This window comes from Oryzias melastigma, linkage group LG24 (genome assembly GCF_002922805.2).
Source record: "Oryzias melastigma strain HK-1 linkage group LG24, ASM292280v2, whole genome shotgun sequence".
Classification (NCBI taxonomy): domain Eukaryota; kingdom Metazoa; phylum Chordata; class Actinopteri; order Beloniformes; family Adrianichthyidae; genus Oryzias; species Oryzias melastigma.
This window is the reverse complement of record NC_050535.1, coordinates 10,811,797-10,831,497: the sequence shown is the minus strand read 5'-3', so window position 1 is coordinate 10,831,497 and position 19,701 is coordinate 10,811,797. Positions and strand designations below refer to the sequence as shown.

General features: G+C 42.1%; 1 protein-coding gene across 2 annotated transcripts; it reads right to left on the bottom strand.

Moving 5' to 3' along the window:
* Positions 1-6: 6 nt before the first annotated feature.
* On the bottom strand, positions 7-15,437 carry LOC112157656 (homeobox protein Meis1). Of its 2 annotated transcripts, none has more exons than XM_024290523.2 (13): positions 15,105-15,437; positions 14,837-15,027; positions 14,623-14,764; positions 14,403-14,453; positions 14,248-14,298; positions 14,016-14,162; positions 13,028-13,139; positions 5,609-5,748; positions 4,202-4,278; positions 3,180-3,238; positions 2,953-3,042; positions 2,590-2,680; positions 7-467 (listed from the first exon to the last, which is right to left on the bottom strand). In XM_024290523.2, exons 1-12 carry the CDS (start codon positions 15,177-15,179, stop codon positions 2,622-2,624), a joined length of 1,194 nt encoding a protein of 397 aa, XP_024146291.1. In that variant the 5' UTR covers positions 15,180-15,437; the 3' UTR covers positions 7-467; positions 2,590-2,621. The 2 variants fall into 2 exon arrangements, with proteins under 2 accessions (XP_024146291.1, XP_024146292.1); XM_024290524.2 differs by having other exon boundaries at positions 2,595-2,680.
* Positions 15,438-19,701: the final 4,264 nt, after the last annotated feature.

Below are 19,701 nucleotides of genomic sequence, written 5' to 3'. Positions count from 1 at the left end.
TCATGGAGATCAAAAGCACACAGGTAGGGCTCGGTCACATGACCACAGGTGATGGACAGAAACACATATTTACAACACAACTGCTCAGGCTAGCATCAGTTCTCTGCTGGTTCTGCTAGTGCCCAGTCATCCGGGAGGTCCAATGGAAGAGGGAGGGGGCGTGGTCTTAGTCTGAAGCAGAAGGAGCCAATCAGAGCAAAACACTCAGCCAGGTGTTTTTCAGGTGATTTGAAAAAGAACGGAGGAGTTGAAAGGAGGTGAAGAAGAAGAGCTCTGCTTCTCCTCGCTGTGAAGTCCTTCATGTCCTTCCAGTCCTCTGAGGATCACAAGTGAGGCGTTTCCGTGGAGACCTGAGCTTCTGTGAGCGGGAAGGGACGAGGTGGTCCACATGGAGAGGACGGGTAGAGGGGCGGGCTTGACCTCTGCAGCATCAGGCAGGAGGAGATCCCTGAGCCCACATGGAGGCGCTGCACACAGAGTTCACATCAAAATCAGACAAAGACTAAAAGTCTCAGTCTAAGTCTTGAAGTCTGATGTCTCATTCTAGTTGGAAGATCTATAAATTCATAGAAGTTTTAAAGGTAGAATGTTCCTGATTTCATGACACATTTTGGACATATTTTATCCCAAACAGCAAAAAATAAAGGAGCACTAAAGACAAATTTAACGGTTGACACAGATTTCGTTTGAATTGATTTTGCTTGTTTTTATTTCTGTGCAGATTTCTGATCTCTTCACAGATTCGGTGACTGAGGTGAGCGTGTGCACCATGACAGAGTACATGTTTGTATGCGTGGAGCTCCTTTCATAAAGGTCTGTGTCATTAGAACGCCTCATTGAGCAGAGCGACTGTTAAATAAAAGTCAGGGGCTCTGGAGGGCGATACGTCTTCATTTAAAAACCTGTCACTGGAGGGGGAAGCTGAAGGAGGGGGCGGGGTAGACTACCCCATGCTAGAGTCAGTAAAGATGCATTCCCACTGCAGGCCTTAATCTATAGTGTAGATGTAATAGTCTAATTGTTTTTGTTTTTATGAAATATGCATTTACAAATTAGTTTTTAAATCCACATCTTCAAGTGATGCAAGTCTGATCAAAAAAGTGTAAAAAGAAATCTAATCCTTGAAGAATCCAGACTTTGATTCTTTAGACGTTCTTTTTGACTTTCAAGGTCATGTCCTGTTGTTTTAAGGTCAACTAATCCTAAAATACAACTTGGGAATCTTGTTAACCTTTATATTGTGCTTGGGTCACATTTGAAAATGGGTCAAGCCCCAAAACCCACAACTGCACTTGGTGAATGGGGTGCAGAGGTCGACCTACAGCTCAGTTCGGCTCGGTGTGTGTGAATGGGACTGTGACTAAGCACTTTGGGGCCTTTTAAGAAAGTAGTAAAACACTTAATAAGTAAACACCAAACACTTATGCTGTTTAATGACTCAGCATAATCCATTGCTGGTTCATGACTAAAGATAATCCATTGCTGTTCTGTTTCGTGACTCAGTATAATCCATTGCTGGTTCATGACTCAACATAATGTGTTGCTTTTTTCATGACTCAGCAAAATCCATTGCTGTTCAACGATTTAGCATAATCCATTACTGTTTAAAGTCTCATCAAAATCATTGCTGGTCTGTTTCGTGACTCAGCATAATCCATTGCTGGTTAATGACTCAGCATAATCTATTACTGTTTAATGACTCTTCATAATCCATTGCTGTTCTGGTTTATGACTCAGCATAATCCATTATTGTTTAATGACTCAGCATAATCCATTTCTGTTTCATGATTCAACATAATTTGATAAACTGATTCCCTGATTTAGGAAATTGAGAGAATCCCTTTAAAAAACAGAATTAAAATGAGCTAAATTCAATTATCTTATTTGCAATCCTTGCAGTCCTATTCATTAATGAGACATACTCAGATTTAACCCTTTAGAGTGCATGTGTCAAAGTCAAGGGCCGGGGGCCGGATTCGGCCCTCTGGGTAATTCTATCCGGCCCTCAAGGCCATCTCATTTTTATTGCTATTTATGGCCCAGTGTTATCTTGCGCTTATTTTTAACTTGTATGATTTTGACGAAATATATTTTTATGGAGACTAAAATAGTGAAAGTTATTTAAGGTTTAAGTTGATTTATTTTGGAATAATATTCCTGCATTGTTGTTATTCATGGGTATTTTAAAAAGTTAATTTTTTTAAGTTTTAAAATATATGTTTATCATGTTTGGCCCACAACGTAAGGTGTGTTTTGGGTTTTGGCCCCTGCTTTACATTGTAATTATCACAAATAATTACGTCTGGGAGTTTTAGGGGAAAAAACCTAGAAGTTATGATAGAACTCTTTAAAATGTTTTCATGAATACTGGAGACTTCTCATCAACTAATTTATTTTTCATACATTTTCAATTTAAGCTCCGCCTCCTGTTGTATTTTCTCTCAAATGAAACTCAACTAATACTGGAAAAGGTTTTGGATCCGTGGAGGAGAAACGTGAGAACCGGAGCAGAACTTTGAGTTGAACTGGTTAATAGTAATAAAGGTCAAAAGAAGGGGGAGAGTTGAAAATGAAAGTTGTGCTTCTCACCTGACCTGGTCAGTTCGGCTGGCCTCGGTGGGTTACATGTAGTGCCACTGCCCGTCCATCCCCATGTTCATGCCCATCCCACCCAAAGGGCCTGAGGAGAAGAAGACCACGATGAAGATACAACACTTTCTGATCATCTTTTGGTCAGCTCTGCTGTCTGGATTTAAGGGTTTTTGGTTTTCATTTTGTCAACCAACATTTATTTGTTTTTCACAAGTTTACTGTTTACCAACAAACTTGTGTCAATGTTTCTGTTGTCAGGAAGTCCACTTTTTCTTCAGTGCAAGTCTTGATTCTTCCACACTTTGGACAAGGCGTCGGTGCAAACCTCAAACCAAATATGAGAAGTTGAAAGCTCCTCACCTCCAGGACGTAGACCCATGTGCTGCTGCCCGTCCAGAACAAAGCCTCCCATTGGCTGACCGTCCGGGCTGTAAGCTGCTCCCTGACTCACTGTGGAGAACAAAGTTTGGTCAATCTGTCTTTTTTTTCTTTTTAGGATGATCTAACAAACACCAGAAGGTTATCTGTATTAACTGGATTCCCAATAAAACATCAGAGTGGATCATGAACTGAACCCAGACCTTTACCTGCTCGATTGGACTGGTCGATCATGGGCTGGACTATTCTCCTCCGTGCATTAATGAACCTGGAAATTAATGACAGTGGGATTTTTTGCAAATGAAAAAACAAAAATAAAAGTCTAAACCAGAAGTAAAACTTCTTGTTTTAAGCTCATTTGAAAACAAAAACACCTAATAAGATTTTTTTACTAATCTCATCCTGTTCAAAATCATGAACATTGGTGAAAGTGTTTCAACTTTTGTCCAGCTGTTTAATTTTCAAATCTTTATTTTAAAGTCAAAGTTTGCTAACATCACATTACAAGGATAATCCGTCAAAAACATGGCCCAAAACTAATGAGTGGCACCACATCAAGTCCATAAAGTCACTGCTCTGATCTTCAAACATGACTCAGCTCTTTTTCACAAATGGCACAAGTCACTTTTAAGTAAAGCAGCTGGATTCAAACTATTGTAAAAACATGAAGGATATATTCATTTATGAAAAGTGACTCAACAAATTTTTGTTTTTTTTAGTAAACATTGGAAATTAATTAATTAATAAGATTAATAAAACTGAATGTTGGAATTTAAAAAACCTCTTCTCTGAAAGGAATGTTTAAATATTTAAATGGAACAAACTGATTATTTATATTGCATTTTCATAAATACTTGTGTGTAGCCAAGGATCATCACTCACATTAGGAACATTACTTAATCATCTGCAAATCAGAGCATCCTGGATGGACTTGCTGCTTATTTCTTACATTTTTTATACCTTTAAGCTAGTTTATTGACTTGTAAGATTTAAAACATGGTTTTAGTTTCAAAGTTTTGCAGAGATTTGTTTCCAAGTTAAAAATCTCAATGCTATGTCTTTTTTTTATACTCTGAAAAAGCAAAAAGAGTAACATTTTTGTCCCAAAATAAAACTTTCTAAAAATGTTGAGCCCAGACTTCCACCTTCAGTTATACATCCTGGCAGATAGAAAGTCCTTTGACAGAGTTAACATTCTAAGAACTGTAAATGTACATTTGGGACCACTCACCAGTTGTTCACCTGAAGAATGGTGAGACCTGTATCCTGTGCGAGCTGCTTTTTCTGTTCTTCTGAGGGGTACGGGTGCTGAGGACAACACAAATGAAAAATGATTAAAAAAAACTTAAGCTTCAGATTTTCCTAAATTTATTTTGTTCTTCTGGTTAATGATTCAGTTTAAATCTACTACGTTTGCAAAGTTTATAAAGACAATTCCAATACATTTCCCCCATATATGGCTAAGACTCATTGGTTCAAACAAAGTCCTCACCCTCTGTTCTCAAACTCAAACCAAATTTTCTGTTGGGACTCTATACCACATACTCTGTAACACAAGTATTGGTTTTAAAAAATGTTTGAATGGCTTTACTTTCTGTTTATGATGACGGTCAAAGTGTGATTTTGTTCAATTAAACAGTTTTAATGTCATCAAAGCTCCTGTTATTAAGGGTTGCTTGATTAGTGAGTATTCTTATGGCTGATTTGAACAAAAAAAAGTGCCAATTTTAAGAAAGATACTTTCACTTTAAAGTGAAAAATGTGTCACTTTAAATACCCACTCCAATATAAAATTGGGTTTTGGTGTTTTTATCTCGTTCTTATTGCATTTTTCTAAAGATGGAGGGCAGATACAATGAAATATAAGCTCAAAATTCAATTTCTGAGCATTTCTTTGTTTAAATTGTAGTGAATCAGGGGCAGAAAAAATATGCAGTTTGTGAAAAAGCTTTTTTAGTATGTAGAAATATGCCTGGCGAGCCACAAACTCCCTGCTCCTCAAGGAATTGGGGAAGAGGGGCGGGGTTGCTCTGCACCAAACAACTCAGATTTCTAATGAACTACAGAACTGCTGCTCTGCAGAAATTATATCCTGGGAAACAACAGGTTTTTTGGATTTGGCTAAAAACGTCATAACTTGGAAAAGGATCAAAAGATGATCAGAGTTTAATGTTTCAAGTCTAACAAGTCAAAGAAAAATGGTTAGAAATTAATTAACAAGACATTTATGGACCTTCAGTAGAAGGTGACTGGAGGCAGATTTACAGTAGATTTGAAACAAGTGAATGTGGTCTCTCTAGATCTAAATGTGGCCTTTAAACTTAAATCTGGGTAAAGACCTTTTGAATCTGAACTTTCCGGATCTAAATGGTCCTAATGTGGACTTTCTAGAGCAGGGTGTCCAAAGTCAGTCCTCGAGGGCCGGTGTTCTTCATGTTTTCCAACCAACCTGCCATTGAAGCTCCTTATTGGCCTAACCATCAGGAGGGCCCCCCTCGAGGACTGACTTGGACACCCCTGTTTAGACCTTCATCTGGATGAGAACTTTTAGATGACTGGATGTTATCTGTACTGTATCACAATGTGGATCTTGATGCCTGGATGTGACCTGTGCGGACCAGAATTTGGATTTCCTCACTGTGAGGTGCTGGAACAGCCATGCTCTCATGATGTTCGTGGCCACTTTGGGAAAGATGCCTCGTTTTTTCTGCCTCTTCTTGTCGTGCTCGTCCTCGTCCCCCGTCCCCGGCGACGCCAGGCTGTTGTCAAGGCCATCTCCTGAAATCAGACACAGCGGCCCCGCCATGAGAAGACCTGAATGTGACAGCTTTGCCTTTATCGTGGGCTCTTGATCCTCCCTCTCACCTCCGCGCGACTCCCAGCGCTCTGGATAATGAAGGCTGTTTACAAAAGGGGGGGCTCAGAGAATGAGAGTTATTAATTCAATGTGAGGCCGGCGGTTGACATGAAGCAGCGATTGGGCGTGACGCGGAGATAACGACCTCCAGAGCGCCGCTCAGACTGAGAAACAAGAGCAGCGACTTCATTTGAGGGCAGAGGAAAGCCTTTAGTCGTAGCTCTCATTTTTTAAGAACAGGGGGGGCGTGGACACACCCACCCCAACCCAAAAACCAGCATCACCCTGAGCAGACCTTTCAACCTGCCTCATCTTCAAACACAGGGGGCGCCACCACCCTCTAACTTCTCTGCCATTAAGTGTGCGTCAGCTGAGTCGATTTGCTTTTAGCGGCGCTTCTTTTCCTTGGCCCGGGGGCAGAGCAGCCTTGAAAGCCTGCCTGCAGGGCATGTGAATAATGCATCTGAGAGAACCCCCCCCTCAAAGTGGGACAGCAATCCCACTTTTCTTAAGAAGCGCCCTGACGTGTCTCCTTGTTTTTGCAGATGCATCAATCAAACGCGCCAACATGAGCTTCGTTTATGAATAAATATTGCAGTTAATGACCCCCTCCATGGGGGGGAGGGGCTTTCGGGCCTCGGACGCTAACACTGCCTCTCCTCTTTGTTCTGACGGGCCGATCGGGTTTTGTGTTTGAGGTGAAATGTTTCCCAGGTGCACCTGAACACAACACTTCTTAAATCGTCAAAACAAAAGAAATCCAGTTTAAGGGGTACATCTGAAGCTTTTGTGCCAAAAGCAAAACAAAAAAAAATATTATGGGATTCAAATTAAACTAATTATAAGACTTTAGATGTTTAATGTTACTAACCCCTTAAAGTCCACAACATCAAAGAACTGACAAAAAAGTCAATTTTTTTGGAATTAAAATGTATTTTACATCTTTTGATGAAACCCACAATAAATTTAAATATTGTTTTTTTATTAAATACATTTAATATCAGTTATGATACATTGAGTGTTTTGGTAATTTTCTAATTACAACATTAGCTTAAAATGTAAAAATATCATCATGAGTGTTGAGGATAAAAAAAGCACCTTATCTACCGTATTTTCCACACTATAAGGCGCACTTAAAAGACCTAATTATTGAAACAAACAAAAAAAAAATACGAGAGTGGACCTTATAATCTGAAGTGCTTCCAATATGGATTCATTCTGGTTGTGTTTACAGATCTTGAAGGTGTTTTGAGAGGTATACAACGCTCTGTCAAAATGGCGGTTCAAACAAGGTTGGGTATTATAGTGAAGACGCTAACGTGGCTAAAGTTTAGCGGGGTCTGACTGCGTTTTTTTTATGTGTGTGCTACTAACAAAGTTGAAAGTGAGCGTAATCATAGTAGCATTTTATAGTAGTATCGATGTTTTTATACGAGTTAAGAACAAGGTTAGAAATAAAAAATGATCGCTGACCCTTTTGTCTCACTTAAGCCTCGTTTCCACTGAGTAGTTTGTATTCACGTCCAAGCATGGTGTAGACCTGTTAGCGCGTGATTGCCTCATTGTAGTGCACTAGAAAAGCGGGATGTTTGCACATTAGCCACGTTTCCACAGTTCCACTGCAGACCAGGCCTTGCTGTTGTTTTCAATATTCGACTTGTGACCAACAGAGTACACAGGAAATCACAAAAACCTGAATGCTAACATTGAAAACGTGAGCTTAAATGATGTCTATTTTGGCGCTTTCTAATGTTGTCATCACTTTCTACGGGTTAACGGGTGGCTACAACCTTTCCTTTCCAATTTTCAATAGACCTACATCCTACCTAAAGAGGTACAGATCGGTTACTGTTTAATGGGTCCATTTTACAATAGAAACGCTCAAAAGAAAACCGGACCTTACTGGACCGGACTGTGGAAACAAAGCTTTAATGTTCCGTATAGTTTAGTGTACCTTAAATATAACATAAGTTTGAGAATAGACCGTTCATTGGCGTGGCACCATATAATCCAGTGAGTGCTGTAGTGCGAAAAATACTGTCTTAGATTTGATGCATGCATTTTTAACATGGTTAAACTGTGTTATAAAGAGTTAATTATCAAAAAGTAAAATTGCATTTCTTTCAATACAAGTAGTCATTAAAAAAACAAATAACAACAGATGAATTATTCTCTCTATAAAGGTTAAAAAAAATCAGCAACACTTTTCCCGCCAAAAGTGTATTTGAGATTTCATGGAAGCAGCCATTTTGAAATGAGCAGGAAAAGTCTTAGTCTTGCTTAAAAGGCTAGACCCCTAGTGGAATTACTATGAACTACGGGGCAGGAAACCTGAACCAAGTTATAAACAATGGGTTTTTAGGACAGTTGGATCATTCTAATGAGGTAGGGGTCTCAAAAAATCCCTGTATCAAATATGATACAAAAGATAATATGGGGTGAGGGAACTTATTGAAGTCGAGTTTTTCAGTTTCTGGAAGTTTATGTGATAATGACTCAAAATAAGATAGATTTCCTGTTTTTTATGAAGAATCCAACTTGTCAGATCACCTAAATTTTAATTTTTGTCTCCATTTCTGTTTTTTCTTTTTGCTTTTAAGTCTTCTTTGCTCACAAAATTGGCTTATAGACTGATGATGACATTTGCAGGAGAAATCAATTAAACATGAAGGTGTTCAACTTTTGTTTCTTTTATATTACGGTGAGCAGCATTTTTGTGCAAATGTGTTTTTCACATAAAAAAAATTTTATTGTTTTTTTTCAAATTCTTTTCTTGAGATGTTTGTTAATTTCTAATGAGGGCTTCCTCCCTCTCTTCCTCACCTTGTGGTCCCTCCTCTCCCTCGTTTGTCCTGCCGCGGCACAGAAAGCCCAGATCTGCCTCTCAGAGCCGCAGGGCAGATCCTCGGCTGCAGTAATCCTTTCTGACTGCTCCCCGGCAGCTCGGCCCATCCAACCCGAGTGTGACACAATCAAACTTGCACAGCCAAGGAAACTGCCTCTTCCTCCTCCCCTCCACCTCCTCATTCTCTTTTCACCTCCTCTCGCGCTACACTTAGTTGAAAACTTGTAAATGAGATCAGAGGCTGTTTGTATTCAGAGAAAAACACCGTGATTGACTTCCTTTTGGATTTTCTCATAGTTTCTTGGAGAGTTACAACTCGTTTTTTAATCTAAAACTCTAATCTTCGACTTAGAACTATACCTTTTAGCCTCTCATAGTGCAAAAAAAGACACCGATGATGCAGGGAATGCTGCACGGCTGAGGGGATGAAGACGAAGCCGAAGCAGCCAGCAGAACTGATTGCCGCATCTGTGAATACAGAGCGAGCACGGACCGCCTAATGAGCCGAGCGCGGTGCTGATCCATCACCAGTGACACCCCACGATGCCTACCAGGGTGATTCACTGACGCTAATAACAACATTGCGGAAGACTTGCAACAAGGAGAGACACGAGGGCCAATCCTGCTTTCTGTACACGAGGAGTTCAGAAGGAGAGACGCAAATACTTTATGACAGAGGAGGCTGAGTAAACCCGGGATAGCTCTGGAGATGAAGGTTCTTCATCCTAAAACATCACTTCATCATCTGCAAACCTGATCATCTTGCTCCATAATTTCCCTTACAAGCTTTGGTGTAAGAAAACACAAATCCCAAATCTTTTTTGGAACCATCTTTCAGACTCAGATTGTCTAAAAGACTCAGTTTAGTTGGATGGGAAAGCCACAAAAAAATCACATTTCTTTACTAAAACAAGTTGGAAAATTTACAACAATTTCCCAAAATAAACACTAACTAAAGAAAAAGAAGAGTATTATTATTTGTGGTCTTTTTGGATTTGTGCTTAGATTTAAAGAGGTTTGAGCCTCACTTGAGTTATTGGAAATCTTAATTTTCAGTTTGGAGCACAAGTGAACTATGCACCTGTCAAACAAAGGAAACTATCTGAGGAACCAAACAACCCATTACGAAAGTTTAAAGTTATGCCCGGTTTATACTTCATAGCGATCGGACATTGCATTAATCTTATTGAGTCCCTAACGCAATTGTGTAGTTCACTTTCGGCTTATCCCTTTCGGGGTCGCCACAGCGTAACAGCACCCACTGTTTCGCATCAGTGATTTGGCAGAGTGAGTTTTTACGCCGGATGCCCTTCCTGACACAACCCTGTACTTGAGGGGCACAGGGACCCAGTTAGGCAGCAGCGTCAGGGGTCTTGCTTAAGGACCCAATCTGGGTGGGGATCAGTGGACAACCCTGGAATTGAACCCAGGGCTCCTGCGTGTCAGCCCTTCACCTAGCCCACTGAGCTGACGCAATTGTGTGGCCTAATTCATTCTAAACTTGGCTGGTTTAACAAGGGATGAACTTTTGAGAGGCGTTTAGACTCTTCAAGCCTCGTTGTTCAGTGGTTTAGAGTTTCATTTATAGTGATAAATAGGAATCTTTGATATTCTGAGTTTTTCGTCTATAAAGTTTGTTTTTTCTGAAGATGTCTTCATCTGTATAAATACGTTTGTGGTTAATGGTGCAGACAAGACTGAGTCAGAATTAAGTCATCTTGTCTTTGAAATCCTGGGAGATGGAACATTTTCTGGATTGAGTTTTCTCCACCATTATGTCTTCTAATAGCTGGAAATAAGTATTGATCAAATGGCACAATATTTATGTGAATGTATTTAAGGCATAAAATTCCATTTCTGGATGATGTCATCAGCTTGTCTCACATTTTTTTGCAGCGATTGGGGTGATTCCCTTCCTGAGGCCATATGACCAATCCGTCGTAAATGTGCGCACAAGGATAAACCGCATTAGATGTCTAACTGATTCCATAAAGGTTCTAAAAAGCTTTCTAAAACCCTAAAAGGTCTGGTTTCTTGTCATTGTCTGATCCAACATTTCCATCCATCCATCCATCTTCTTCCGCTCATCCGGGACCGGGTTGCGGGGACAGCAGTCTAAGCGAAGATGGCCAGACTTCCCGTCTCCCTGGCCATGTCCTCCAGCTTCTCTGAAGGGGACTCCGAGGCATTCCCAGGCCAACCGAGAGACATAGTCTCTCCAGCGTGTCCTGGGTCTTCCCCGGGGCCTCCGCCCAGTGGGACATGCCCGGAACACCTCTCCAGGGAGGCGTCCAGGAGGTGTCCAGACCAGATGCCCGATCCACCTCAACTGGCTCCTCTCAATGTGGAGGAGAAGCGGCTCTACTCTGAGCTCTCTTCAGGTGACCGAGCTTCTCACCCTATCTCTAAGGGAGCGCCCAGCCACCCTCTGGAGGAAGGTCATGTCAGCGTGATCCAACATTTGAAGCAACAAAAATCATCTAAAACACTTTATAAGATTCTTTAACAAACTCTAATAACAATTAATAAACATTATTAATGTGTTATTAGTGTTAGTAAGACAATTATTAGCATAATAAGCCAAATAAGGTTTATGAACATCTAGATTGAGACCATTGTCTACAAAGGTCATGTTAATAAACTGATTTCAAGCTTTAGAAATGTATCAAGTATCTTCATCAACGTTATATTGAGTGTTTTGCAGAACCTCATCTAAAGTGTTACCAAATCTTCTTCTGGATCTTCCTGGTCGAGGAGGATTTTGCACCAGAGTTTGTCTCCTTAGATGATCAAAGGGGACCGCATGGCCCCAAGATGGCGCCAGAGCATCATTAGCCGGAAGTCCTCGACTGAAGTTCGAACGAAGTTTATGCTCTTCCCCTGACAAACACCAGAACTGGGTTACGGTTAGGAATCTCCTAGTATAGATACGCAAATTCTCTGTAGTTGTGACATTTCCGCTTCCGGCTAACGATGAGTTTAATGTTGTGTTTGGGCACCATCTTCCCTGTAACCAGGTCCCTCTCCAGACGATCCGTTTGGTTTGGCAGCTGCAACAGCTCCCCTTATTTTTACTAATAATCAAAACAGTCAAAAATGGCAGGTCTTCGTTTATTTGTAAGTGAATCCTGGTGTGGTTAGCTACAGTGTGAATGCTAGAAGCCTTTTAAGCAAACTAAAGATGAAATGTTTTCTCATCACATCGAATTTGGGCCACGATTCCCTCAAACGAGCTTCCATAGTAACTGATATTTCTCAAGAGTGCAGTGTGAAAGCGAACAAACCAAACAAAGGAGTAAAATCTAAACGTTTAGATCGTTTCTTACACTATTTTATCAAAACTTAAGATGTTCTGGACTTGGTTACTCCAAAAGTGAAGCTCAGGTTCTGCAGCTGTGATCTTGATCTAACATTTTCTCTTATTTTGCTAAAAAAAAAACAACAAAATTCTAATATCGCGGCGAAGTTCTGGAGGTTCTGAGCTGCACAGCTGTGGTGACAATGCTCCTCAGCTCAGATGCATTCCTTCACATTCCTGCTGTCACTCGACGACCCCCCCCAACCCCCCCATGAGCTTTTGTTGAGTTTGGGTCTTTGTCAGAAACAGCTCCTCCTCCCTTTCTTCCAAAAAAAAAAAAAAATTCTTCGGATTGCTCCACCTCTTGAAATGCGTTCACCACGAGCCCCCCCTGGGATTAGGGTATCAGTGACAGGCTCACACCGAGCAGAGGAGGGAGACAAACCACAACTACGGGGAGGAAGAACCATCCTCCCGCGGTCCGCGGTCAGACCACTCCAAGTCAAAAACGATCAGCTGGACCTTCAGAACCCTTTCTGATCCTACATTTTCGTTTGTAAAATAAGCTCAGCTCGTCAAATTTGATCTCAAAAGGTGTCCACAATCAGCCTTCATCAGCAGCATCCACACCTCCCATCACTCCTCTTCTTTCTTTGTTCATCTCCACGGGGGGTGCTCTGCACGTCCGCCCTCACAACTCCTGAGGTCGAAAAGTCAGAGACTTTTTTCTTAATCAAGACTTCAGGAGATAAACAACGCAAGGATGAAGATCCTCCAAATCACATCTACTCTGAAGTCGACTGTGGATCTTTCTTATTTCTTATCCCTGACTCTGATGGCTGGACTCTTATCCACCTTTACTTTACTTTACTCATGTTTTCATTGACCCAAAACTGGTCAAAATCCTGTTTCCAGCTGCAGACCAAACATCCACATGTTCTTCACGTCTACAGCTGAACAAAACTCAGTTTAAGTCTAAATTATTTTAAGATGTGAAGTAAAAACATGCTGGATCCACAATGAGGAGGACCAGAGAACAGCAGGAGGAGGGTCTTACCAAGATCACTGGTGCTGTCACCCTGGGAGATGTGTCCCCCGCTGGAGGGCCCGGGAGTCCCCACAGAGGGCGCAGAGTGGACGTCGTCCATGTCTCTCCAGGACGCCGGGTTCTGCTCAGAACGCAGGAGGAGGAAGAGCAAAACGTGAGGAAATCCGAGGAGTCTGCGACTGACTGAGCTCTGGAGCAGCTGCTATTTAACAGGCTGGTGCCGGTCCAAACGTGGGAGATCTGAGCGTCAGCTGTTGGCAGCAGAACAATGGGAGGGAACGGAGCTCTTCTCCTGTCCGACCGCATGTTCATGACACGTCCCCCACTGCCCCCACCCTGAAGAGCCCGCCTGCTTCCATGCCCAGCAGGATGATTAAGGTCCAACTGTTGTTCAGGTGGTTCGGCCGCCACTTCAACCTGTCAGCTGGTCTAGTGCTGCAGCAGAACTCCTCAAAGCGTATGTTTTTTTAGAGATTATATCAGTTCTAAAATATATTTAAACTCAATATTTTAATTAGAAAACATAAGTGTTCAGTTATAATTAAATCTCTAAGAATTACCATGCTCTATATGTCAAATATCTTGAAAAAATAATAATTTTAAAGGACAAATAGTTTATTTTTATACTTCGAAAGTGATTCAAAAATGTCAAATATTCTGCAGATTTATCAGAAATAAAAATATAATTTAAAAAAAAAATCTATTTTTGATGTTAACAATCCGTTTTTTATTTCCATCAGCAGTTTCCTTTGTTTCTGCTGCTTAAGTGTATTTTTTTTAATAAAAGACACATTTACAGTTAAATATAAATGAATGTATTCAATATAATTATACGAAAAATATTTGTCCTAATTAAGTTTAAATAAAATTAATATATTTTTTCTTTAAATGAGAAATTAAAAAAGGATCCATCTTTTACGCATCAATTTTACGCATCAAAACAGGCCCACTACAACCACCCCGCGGCTCGGTTTCTGGACCGGAATCGAACACTCACGAGGTCCGCGAGGTTCGTGGAGGAGCCGGTCAGGTCGTCGAAGTCCTGCTTGCAGATGTCCCGCTCCTCGATGACCAGGTCGATGGGCATCTTCCCCTTCAGGCAGCTGATGTACCGGTGGCAGAAGTTATCACAGAGCTCGTGGACCTACCGAACCGAACCATCCACAACGCATGTTAGCAATTAATAAGTAAACAAATAAATATGAATTATATATTTTAAAAAAAAAGACCTTTTCTAACTCCAGGAGATGAAACCGCAGAACCTGAATGGCCTGAATCATCTGAAAATATAAAACAATTAATTAAAATTGATTTACCCTCAGAAATAATGGGGGATTAAAAAACGAAATTGTAAATAATAATAATAATAATATTAAAGACGCACCAGGTTGTCGAGCTCCGGATTGGATGAAAATATGGGTTTTTCCACGCGAATCTGGAGAAAAATTAAATTAAATTAATTGTGAAACTGGACTCTGACCGAATCTCTCATTTTTTCCTGGTTCTGGTTCGTACTGGACCTGAGCGCGCGGGCAGGTGAGGAGCGTAGCGCACGAGGCCTCGTGCGCTACGCACCTCACCTGCCCGCGCGCTCCAGAGCGCACCTGCTTGGAGAAGACGCAGATGTCCTCACTGAAGGAGTCGGAGGAGCAGACGTCTCCGCCCGCCGCGCCGGGCTCGCGGGGCGTGCAGGTCGCGAGCTCGCACTTCTCGAAGACGAGCGCGAGGAGCGGGAATAACGGGTGCCTGGAACGGAGAAACGCGTGAGTGCGGGCCGAACCGGTCCAAATTCAATGGCTGACAGTAGCCACCCCCTACCCGTAAATCTGGTCCTTGTCTCTCTTCAGCCCGTCGGGCACGAGGCTGTGCGCGTGGGCCCCGTAGTGGTGAGGGGGCGCGTGGGTCAAGTGATGCAGGGGGGCCAGGGGCCGCGGCGCGTGCGGCTCTCCGTACATGGAGGAGGGGGGTCCTGCAGCATCCATGGGTCCATACGGAGCCAGCTCTTCATACTGGGGGGAGAGGGAGATGAGATACTGATGGTTCTTCGGTTCTCCTGTTTTTTATACGACGCACGAGCATTACTCACCCTTTGAGCCATCTTCATCCACAAGTACTGGTGAGTTTCTACTGTCCGGTCCAGAAGAGGAAGATTCTGGGACATGAACCCACTCCAGACACGCAACAGAACCAGAATCACGAGAAGTTTCTGTCACATTCCGGTGCGCAAAACTTGTTAGGTTCGGTTTGAATCTTCAACAACTGTTTTCTGGAAGATGGAAATCCTCAGTGGATCAGTCCCGAACTCTCATCCCAGGTTCGGTCCGGTGACATGCTGGGAGCACCAGGAGAACCCACCGGTTCTGCTGACAGACAGGAGCGACCGAGTCAGCACAGCCGGAGGTGGATGAGGATGAGGATGGAGGTCCGGTCATCCCGAGGTTCTCCTGCCGCCGGGAACGGAGGAGGCGGGGCTGACCAGCAGCACCAATCAAGGACCGCGAGCTCAAATCCTATTGGAGGAGCAATCAAGACTGACAGGGGAGCAAGGCGCGTGCGCACAGGGCGCGCGGACAGGGGAGCAAGGCGCGTGCGCACAGGGCGCGCGGACCGATGAAAAGAGGAACACTGAGGCCGCAAACGGCAAAGAAAGACAGAAATGCGCGCCTTTCCTGCACATTTGCAACAAATAAAATAAATAAAAATAGAGCGCAATTTTTTATTTTACTTTCCAAAGCTCTTTTCAAATGTCTTTTATTTTGAAATTTTACTTGTTTTTCACAGCTAATATACTTCAATTTTCTTATCTTTTATTGGAGTTTTTCTAACTTTTCTTCTATGGATTTGCTTTAATTCACATCATTTGAGCTTTATTGTCTTTTTTTACAGAATCTCGGTCTGCTTTTCCCCTCTTTCTTATTTATAATCTTAACATAAATCTATTTTAATTCCTCTAACAGAAAATTATTTTTGTCTTATTTTTCTCATCAAATTAATCTGTTGCAAAATGTGATTTTTTGGTATTTTTTAAACTATAATTATCTTTATTTTTCAGTTACAACATTTTGATGTAATTTCTCCTAATCTGAAATCAAACTCAGTTTAGACCGGAAGAGGAGAATCTCCTGAAGCTGCTGATCAGGTGAACGTCTGGAGAAGCTCCTCCTCCTGGTCAACACCTTCAGTCCTTTCTCTTCATTCCAGCAAACGCTTTTATTCTGAAATGTTCTCACATTTTGCTTTGATGTGTCAGATCTCCCCTCAGGCCTCCTAATCATCCCGCTCATGTCCATGTCATCTCTGTGTCTCCTCCCCCTTATGCTCCTCCTCCTCGCCTCCCACTGGAGGAGCAGCGTGATCAGAGTGGAGGCTGATTCAGGCTGTCAGCTGCTGTCCTAAACCACATATTACTACAGAGAGATGGTGTGTGTGTGTGTGGGGGGGGGGGGTCTTTGCTTTGATTTAATCAGAGAGGGAGACCCAACCCCAGATCTGACCTCAGATCTATCCCTCACGCCTCTTTCTCAAACCCATGGTGTTCACACTGGACCAGCAGGGAGGGGCTTCATCTTTTGCTACGGTTCACTAGCATATGTCCGCCACCTACACTTGAAAGAAGCTTGGTGTGAAATGTCAAAGAGATGTTAATGCAGGCTTTTCATTTCACTGCTCTATTCTACACAAATGGATTCAAATACAATTATTAATTTTGCCTTTATGGTCAATTTTCAAGTAGCTATTACTTCTGTGAATTTAAAGGGAAGACATCCAAACGTTACAACAAATCTGAGTCCCTGATTGGTCAAAGTTCAACCTAGTTGAACGTCAATGGCAGCACGTTTTGTACATGTAGCCACACATGAACGACAGTTTTTTAACGCAGAAGCCCAAACCACATAGACTTTTCATTGGAGAGTGCACTTGAGGGTGTGAACAAAGAGTCAGATTGTTGGGTTAACTGGAATCTTCTTCCACTGAAGATCACCAGCTTCAGGAGGGGTTGGCCAAACAAATGCAAAAGCTCTCAAGTTAGATCACAAAGGACCATCAGTGCTGAAAAGCAGATCATATTAGGGGAGCAGGATCATCAGATCTTCATGATGGATCTGGACCTTCTCTCACCTTTCCCCCCTAAGCTAGCTCTAGTGCAAGTTTGGACCCAGAACAGGTCTACTCCTGCTTTGTCTAGGGGTGTATTCAGACTGGAAACGTCTGTTGGTCCGGACCGAGTCCGCTCAATTTGGTTCAGATTGAGTTTGAACCTTGCGTATAGACTCCTGTTCACTGGTCATTTCTATTTCGAACTAAAGCTTTTAAATAAAACCATGTGACTAAAGATCTCCTCAGTCATTGGTCAGGAATTACGAGGGCAGTTCAAAGTAATGAGAGAAAAAATGGTGCTTTAAAGTCCTTATTTGAATTGTCAAACTTTTTATTTCATGGACCCATTTTGAAGATCTGTATCAACCTCAGGTACAACACTTTTTACTGCTACTTTGGTACGGCGGAGGTGTGCTGCAAGTCGGTTAGCTGTTAAGTGTTTATGATGTAGATTGTCAGGAAACAGTGTCAGAAGCAATGTGTATCACATAAAAAGTAGTTTTAATGAGCCTGCATTCATCAAACCACATTTTAATGAGTTGCTGTGTCTCGTCGTTGCTTCACGTATGTCCACGGCTCTCTACATCACGTAAACACCAGCTAAGGTGGCCATTTTGGTCCAGTTGTTCCACTCCAAGCATGAATTCAGAATGAGGAGTCTCAGAGCGAACCGGAGCTCAGTCGAATAGGAAACTAACCAAGACCAACTTGAAAGATGGGTCAGAGAGTGGTTCCTGGTCCCGGACTAGGGTTCTCTTGGGAGCATTCGGACTGAAAATGTGTCCAAAATTAACCAAACTCTGGCTCACTTTAAGCTAACCAAATGTGTCCAGTCTGAACACACCATTAAGACAGCTTTGGTTTGAGGGGTATTCAAACTGGATAGCATGATGTCAGTATGGGTCAAACTCTGTGAGGAATGTTTCCAGTACCTTGTTGAATCTATACCACCAAGAATTAAGGTTGCTCTGAAGACAAAAGGGGGTCCCACCCGGTACTAGCAAGATGTACCTAATGAAGTGGCCAGTGAGTATATGTTGATATTGATGCCTTTTCTTGGTTATCAAAAGTTCAAAGATGCCGGTTAACAACTCTCAACGGGATGTGCCGAACAACATGTTTACTACCTGTGCTTGTAGGAGCTGTAGCAAGTACTGGGACTGGTTCTACCTTATGGCAAAGCCAAATCCAACTCTTCTGTTCCTGTATTCACCAATCGTTGCAGTTCCATCAATGACCACTGGAGGCTGGTGACAAAACGGACCAATTTAACTAATGACTCTTATGTTTTAAAAAGTTTGATTTTGCTGAAAATAATGAGATGATGGGAGTCTATCTGTTCAGAATTTTTTTTTGGCCAAAACACTTCAGATTTTTAGGTGATACCTGATATCATCCCTGACTGGGAGTCTCAAATCGAAAGAATTGCTGGTTTTAATCTGTATCACTGAGTCTTTTCTTGTAGTCTACAGCATGTTGACAGTAAACAACCTTCACAGTCTTTTCTTGTCCCGTGTTTATGGGTCACTGCTTATTCAGTGTGTGTGAGTGGGGGGGTCGGGGCAACACAAAGTCTGTGACCCCTCTGATGATTAGCCTGTCATCGCTGAGAGGTGCATCGAGTTGGCAGAGCACACCAGACGCCCCATGTCCTCATTTTCAATGTAGGTGTGAGCGCATGCGGGCAATCATGCAACCGTGCGTGTGGCAGCGGGACAAAGACGGGCCGTGCACGCGCATATGCACACGCTCTGTACCCCCCCGCCCCCTCTAATCCAGGCGTCAGCTTTAATGAGCCTAGATTTCATTTCCGACAAACGAGGATCTGATTGTTCATTTGACTGAGATTGATGAGGGGGTCATCTATCTGCAGCCCGCAGCAGCGCCTCACTCCTTCATATCTGCAAATGAACACATTAATCAAAAGGGGGGGAGCATCTGAAGTTCACTCTAAACCTGAGCATCTGGAGGCTCAGAAAGAGACTTGGGTTTGTCTTTATTTAAAAATATATATTTTTCTTAATTGAAAAGGGCTACAAACAGTCATTCACTCCAACACTTGAAAAGTTTAAAGCAGAAACTTATCTAGACCAGAGCTCCTTGTTCCTGGTCCTCCAGAGCTACCTCCCTGATGGTTTTCCAGCTCTTCCTGCACCTCTTGCTGCTGATTACCTGGATCAGGTGTGTTTATTCAATCAGAATGTGGAGACATCGGATGGAGCAGGACTTGGAGATCTAGAAACAGGAAGGGTGGTAGAGCTCGAGGACCAGGAATGAGCATCCCTGATGTAGACAACCCCTGAAGACAAAGAGAACTTCAGGGAACTTCAGTACTAACTCACGGTGACACACGGTGGCTGCAACCTGGAATTGCAGCAAGAAAAAAGGAAATGTGCAAACAAAAAGAAGAAACTCCACAAATAACAAGAAACCCAGCTGAAAAGAAAAATAAATTACTGATACAATCCTTGATAATACACTTTCATTCTGATCTTTTTATTTGCAGTGTTTTTTTAGCATAGTAATATTTCTATTATTTGCTACATAACTTATTTTTATTTGGAGCATTTTTTTTTTTTTTTTTT

Excerpts from the sequence above, each read along its gene's own strand:
- LOC112157656 (XM_024290523.2), bottom strand. The coding sequence starts at position 15,179 with ATGTCCCAGAATCTTCCTCTTCTGGACCGGACAGTAGAAACTCACCAG. Across the intron at positions 14,765-14,836 it reads GACAAGGACCAGATTTACGG|GCACCCGTTATTCCCGCTCC; the intron begins GTAGGGGGTGGC and ends TCTCCGTTCCAG. Across the intron at positions 4,279-5,608 it reads GGCTGTTCCAGCACCTCACA|CACCCGTACCCCTCAGAAGA; the intron begins GTGAGGAAATCC and ends TGTTGTCCTCAG.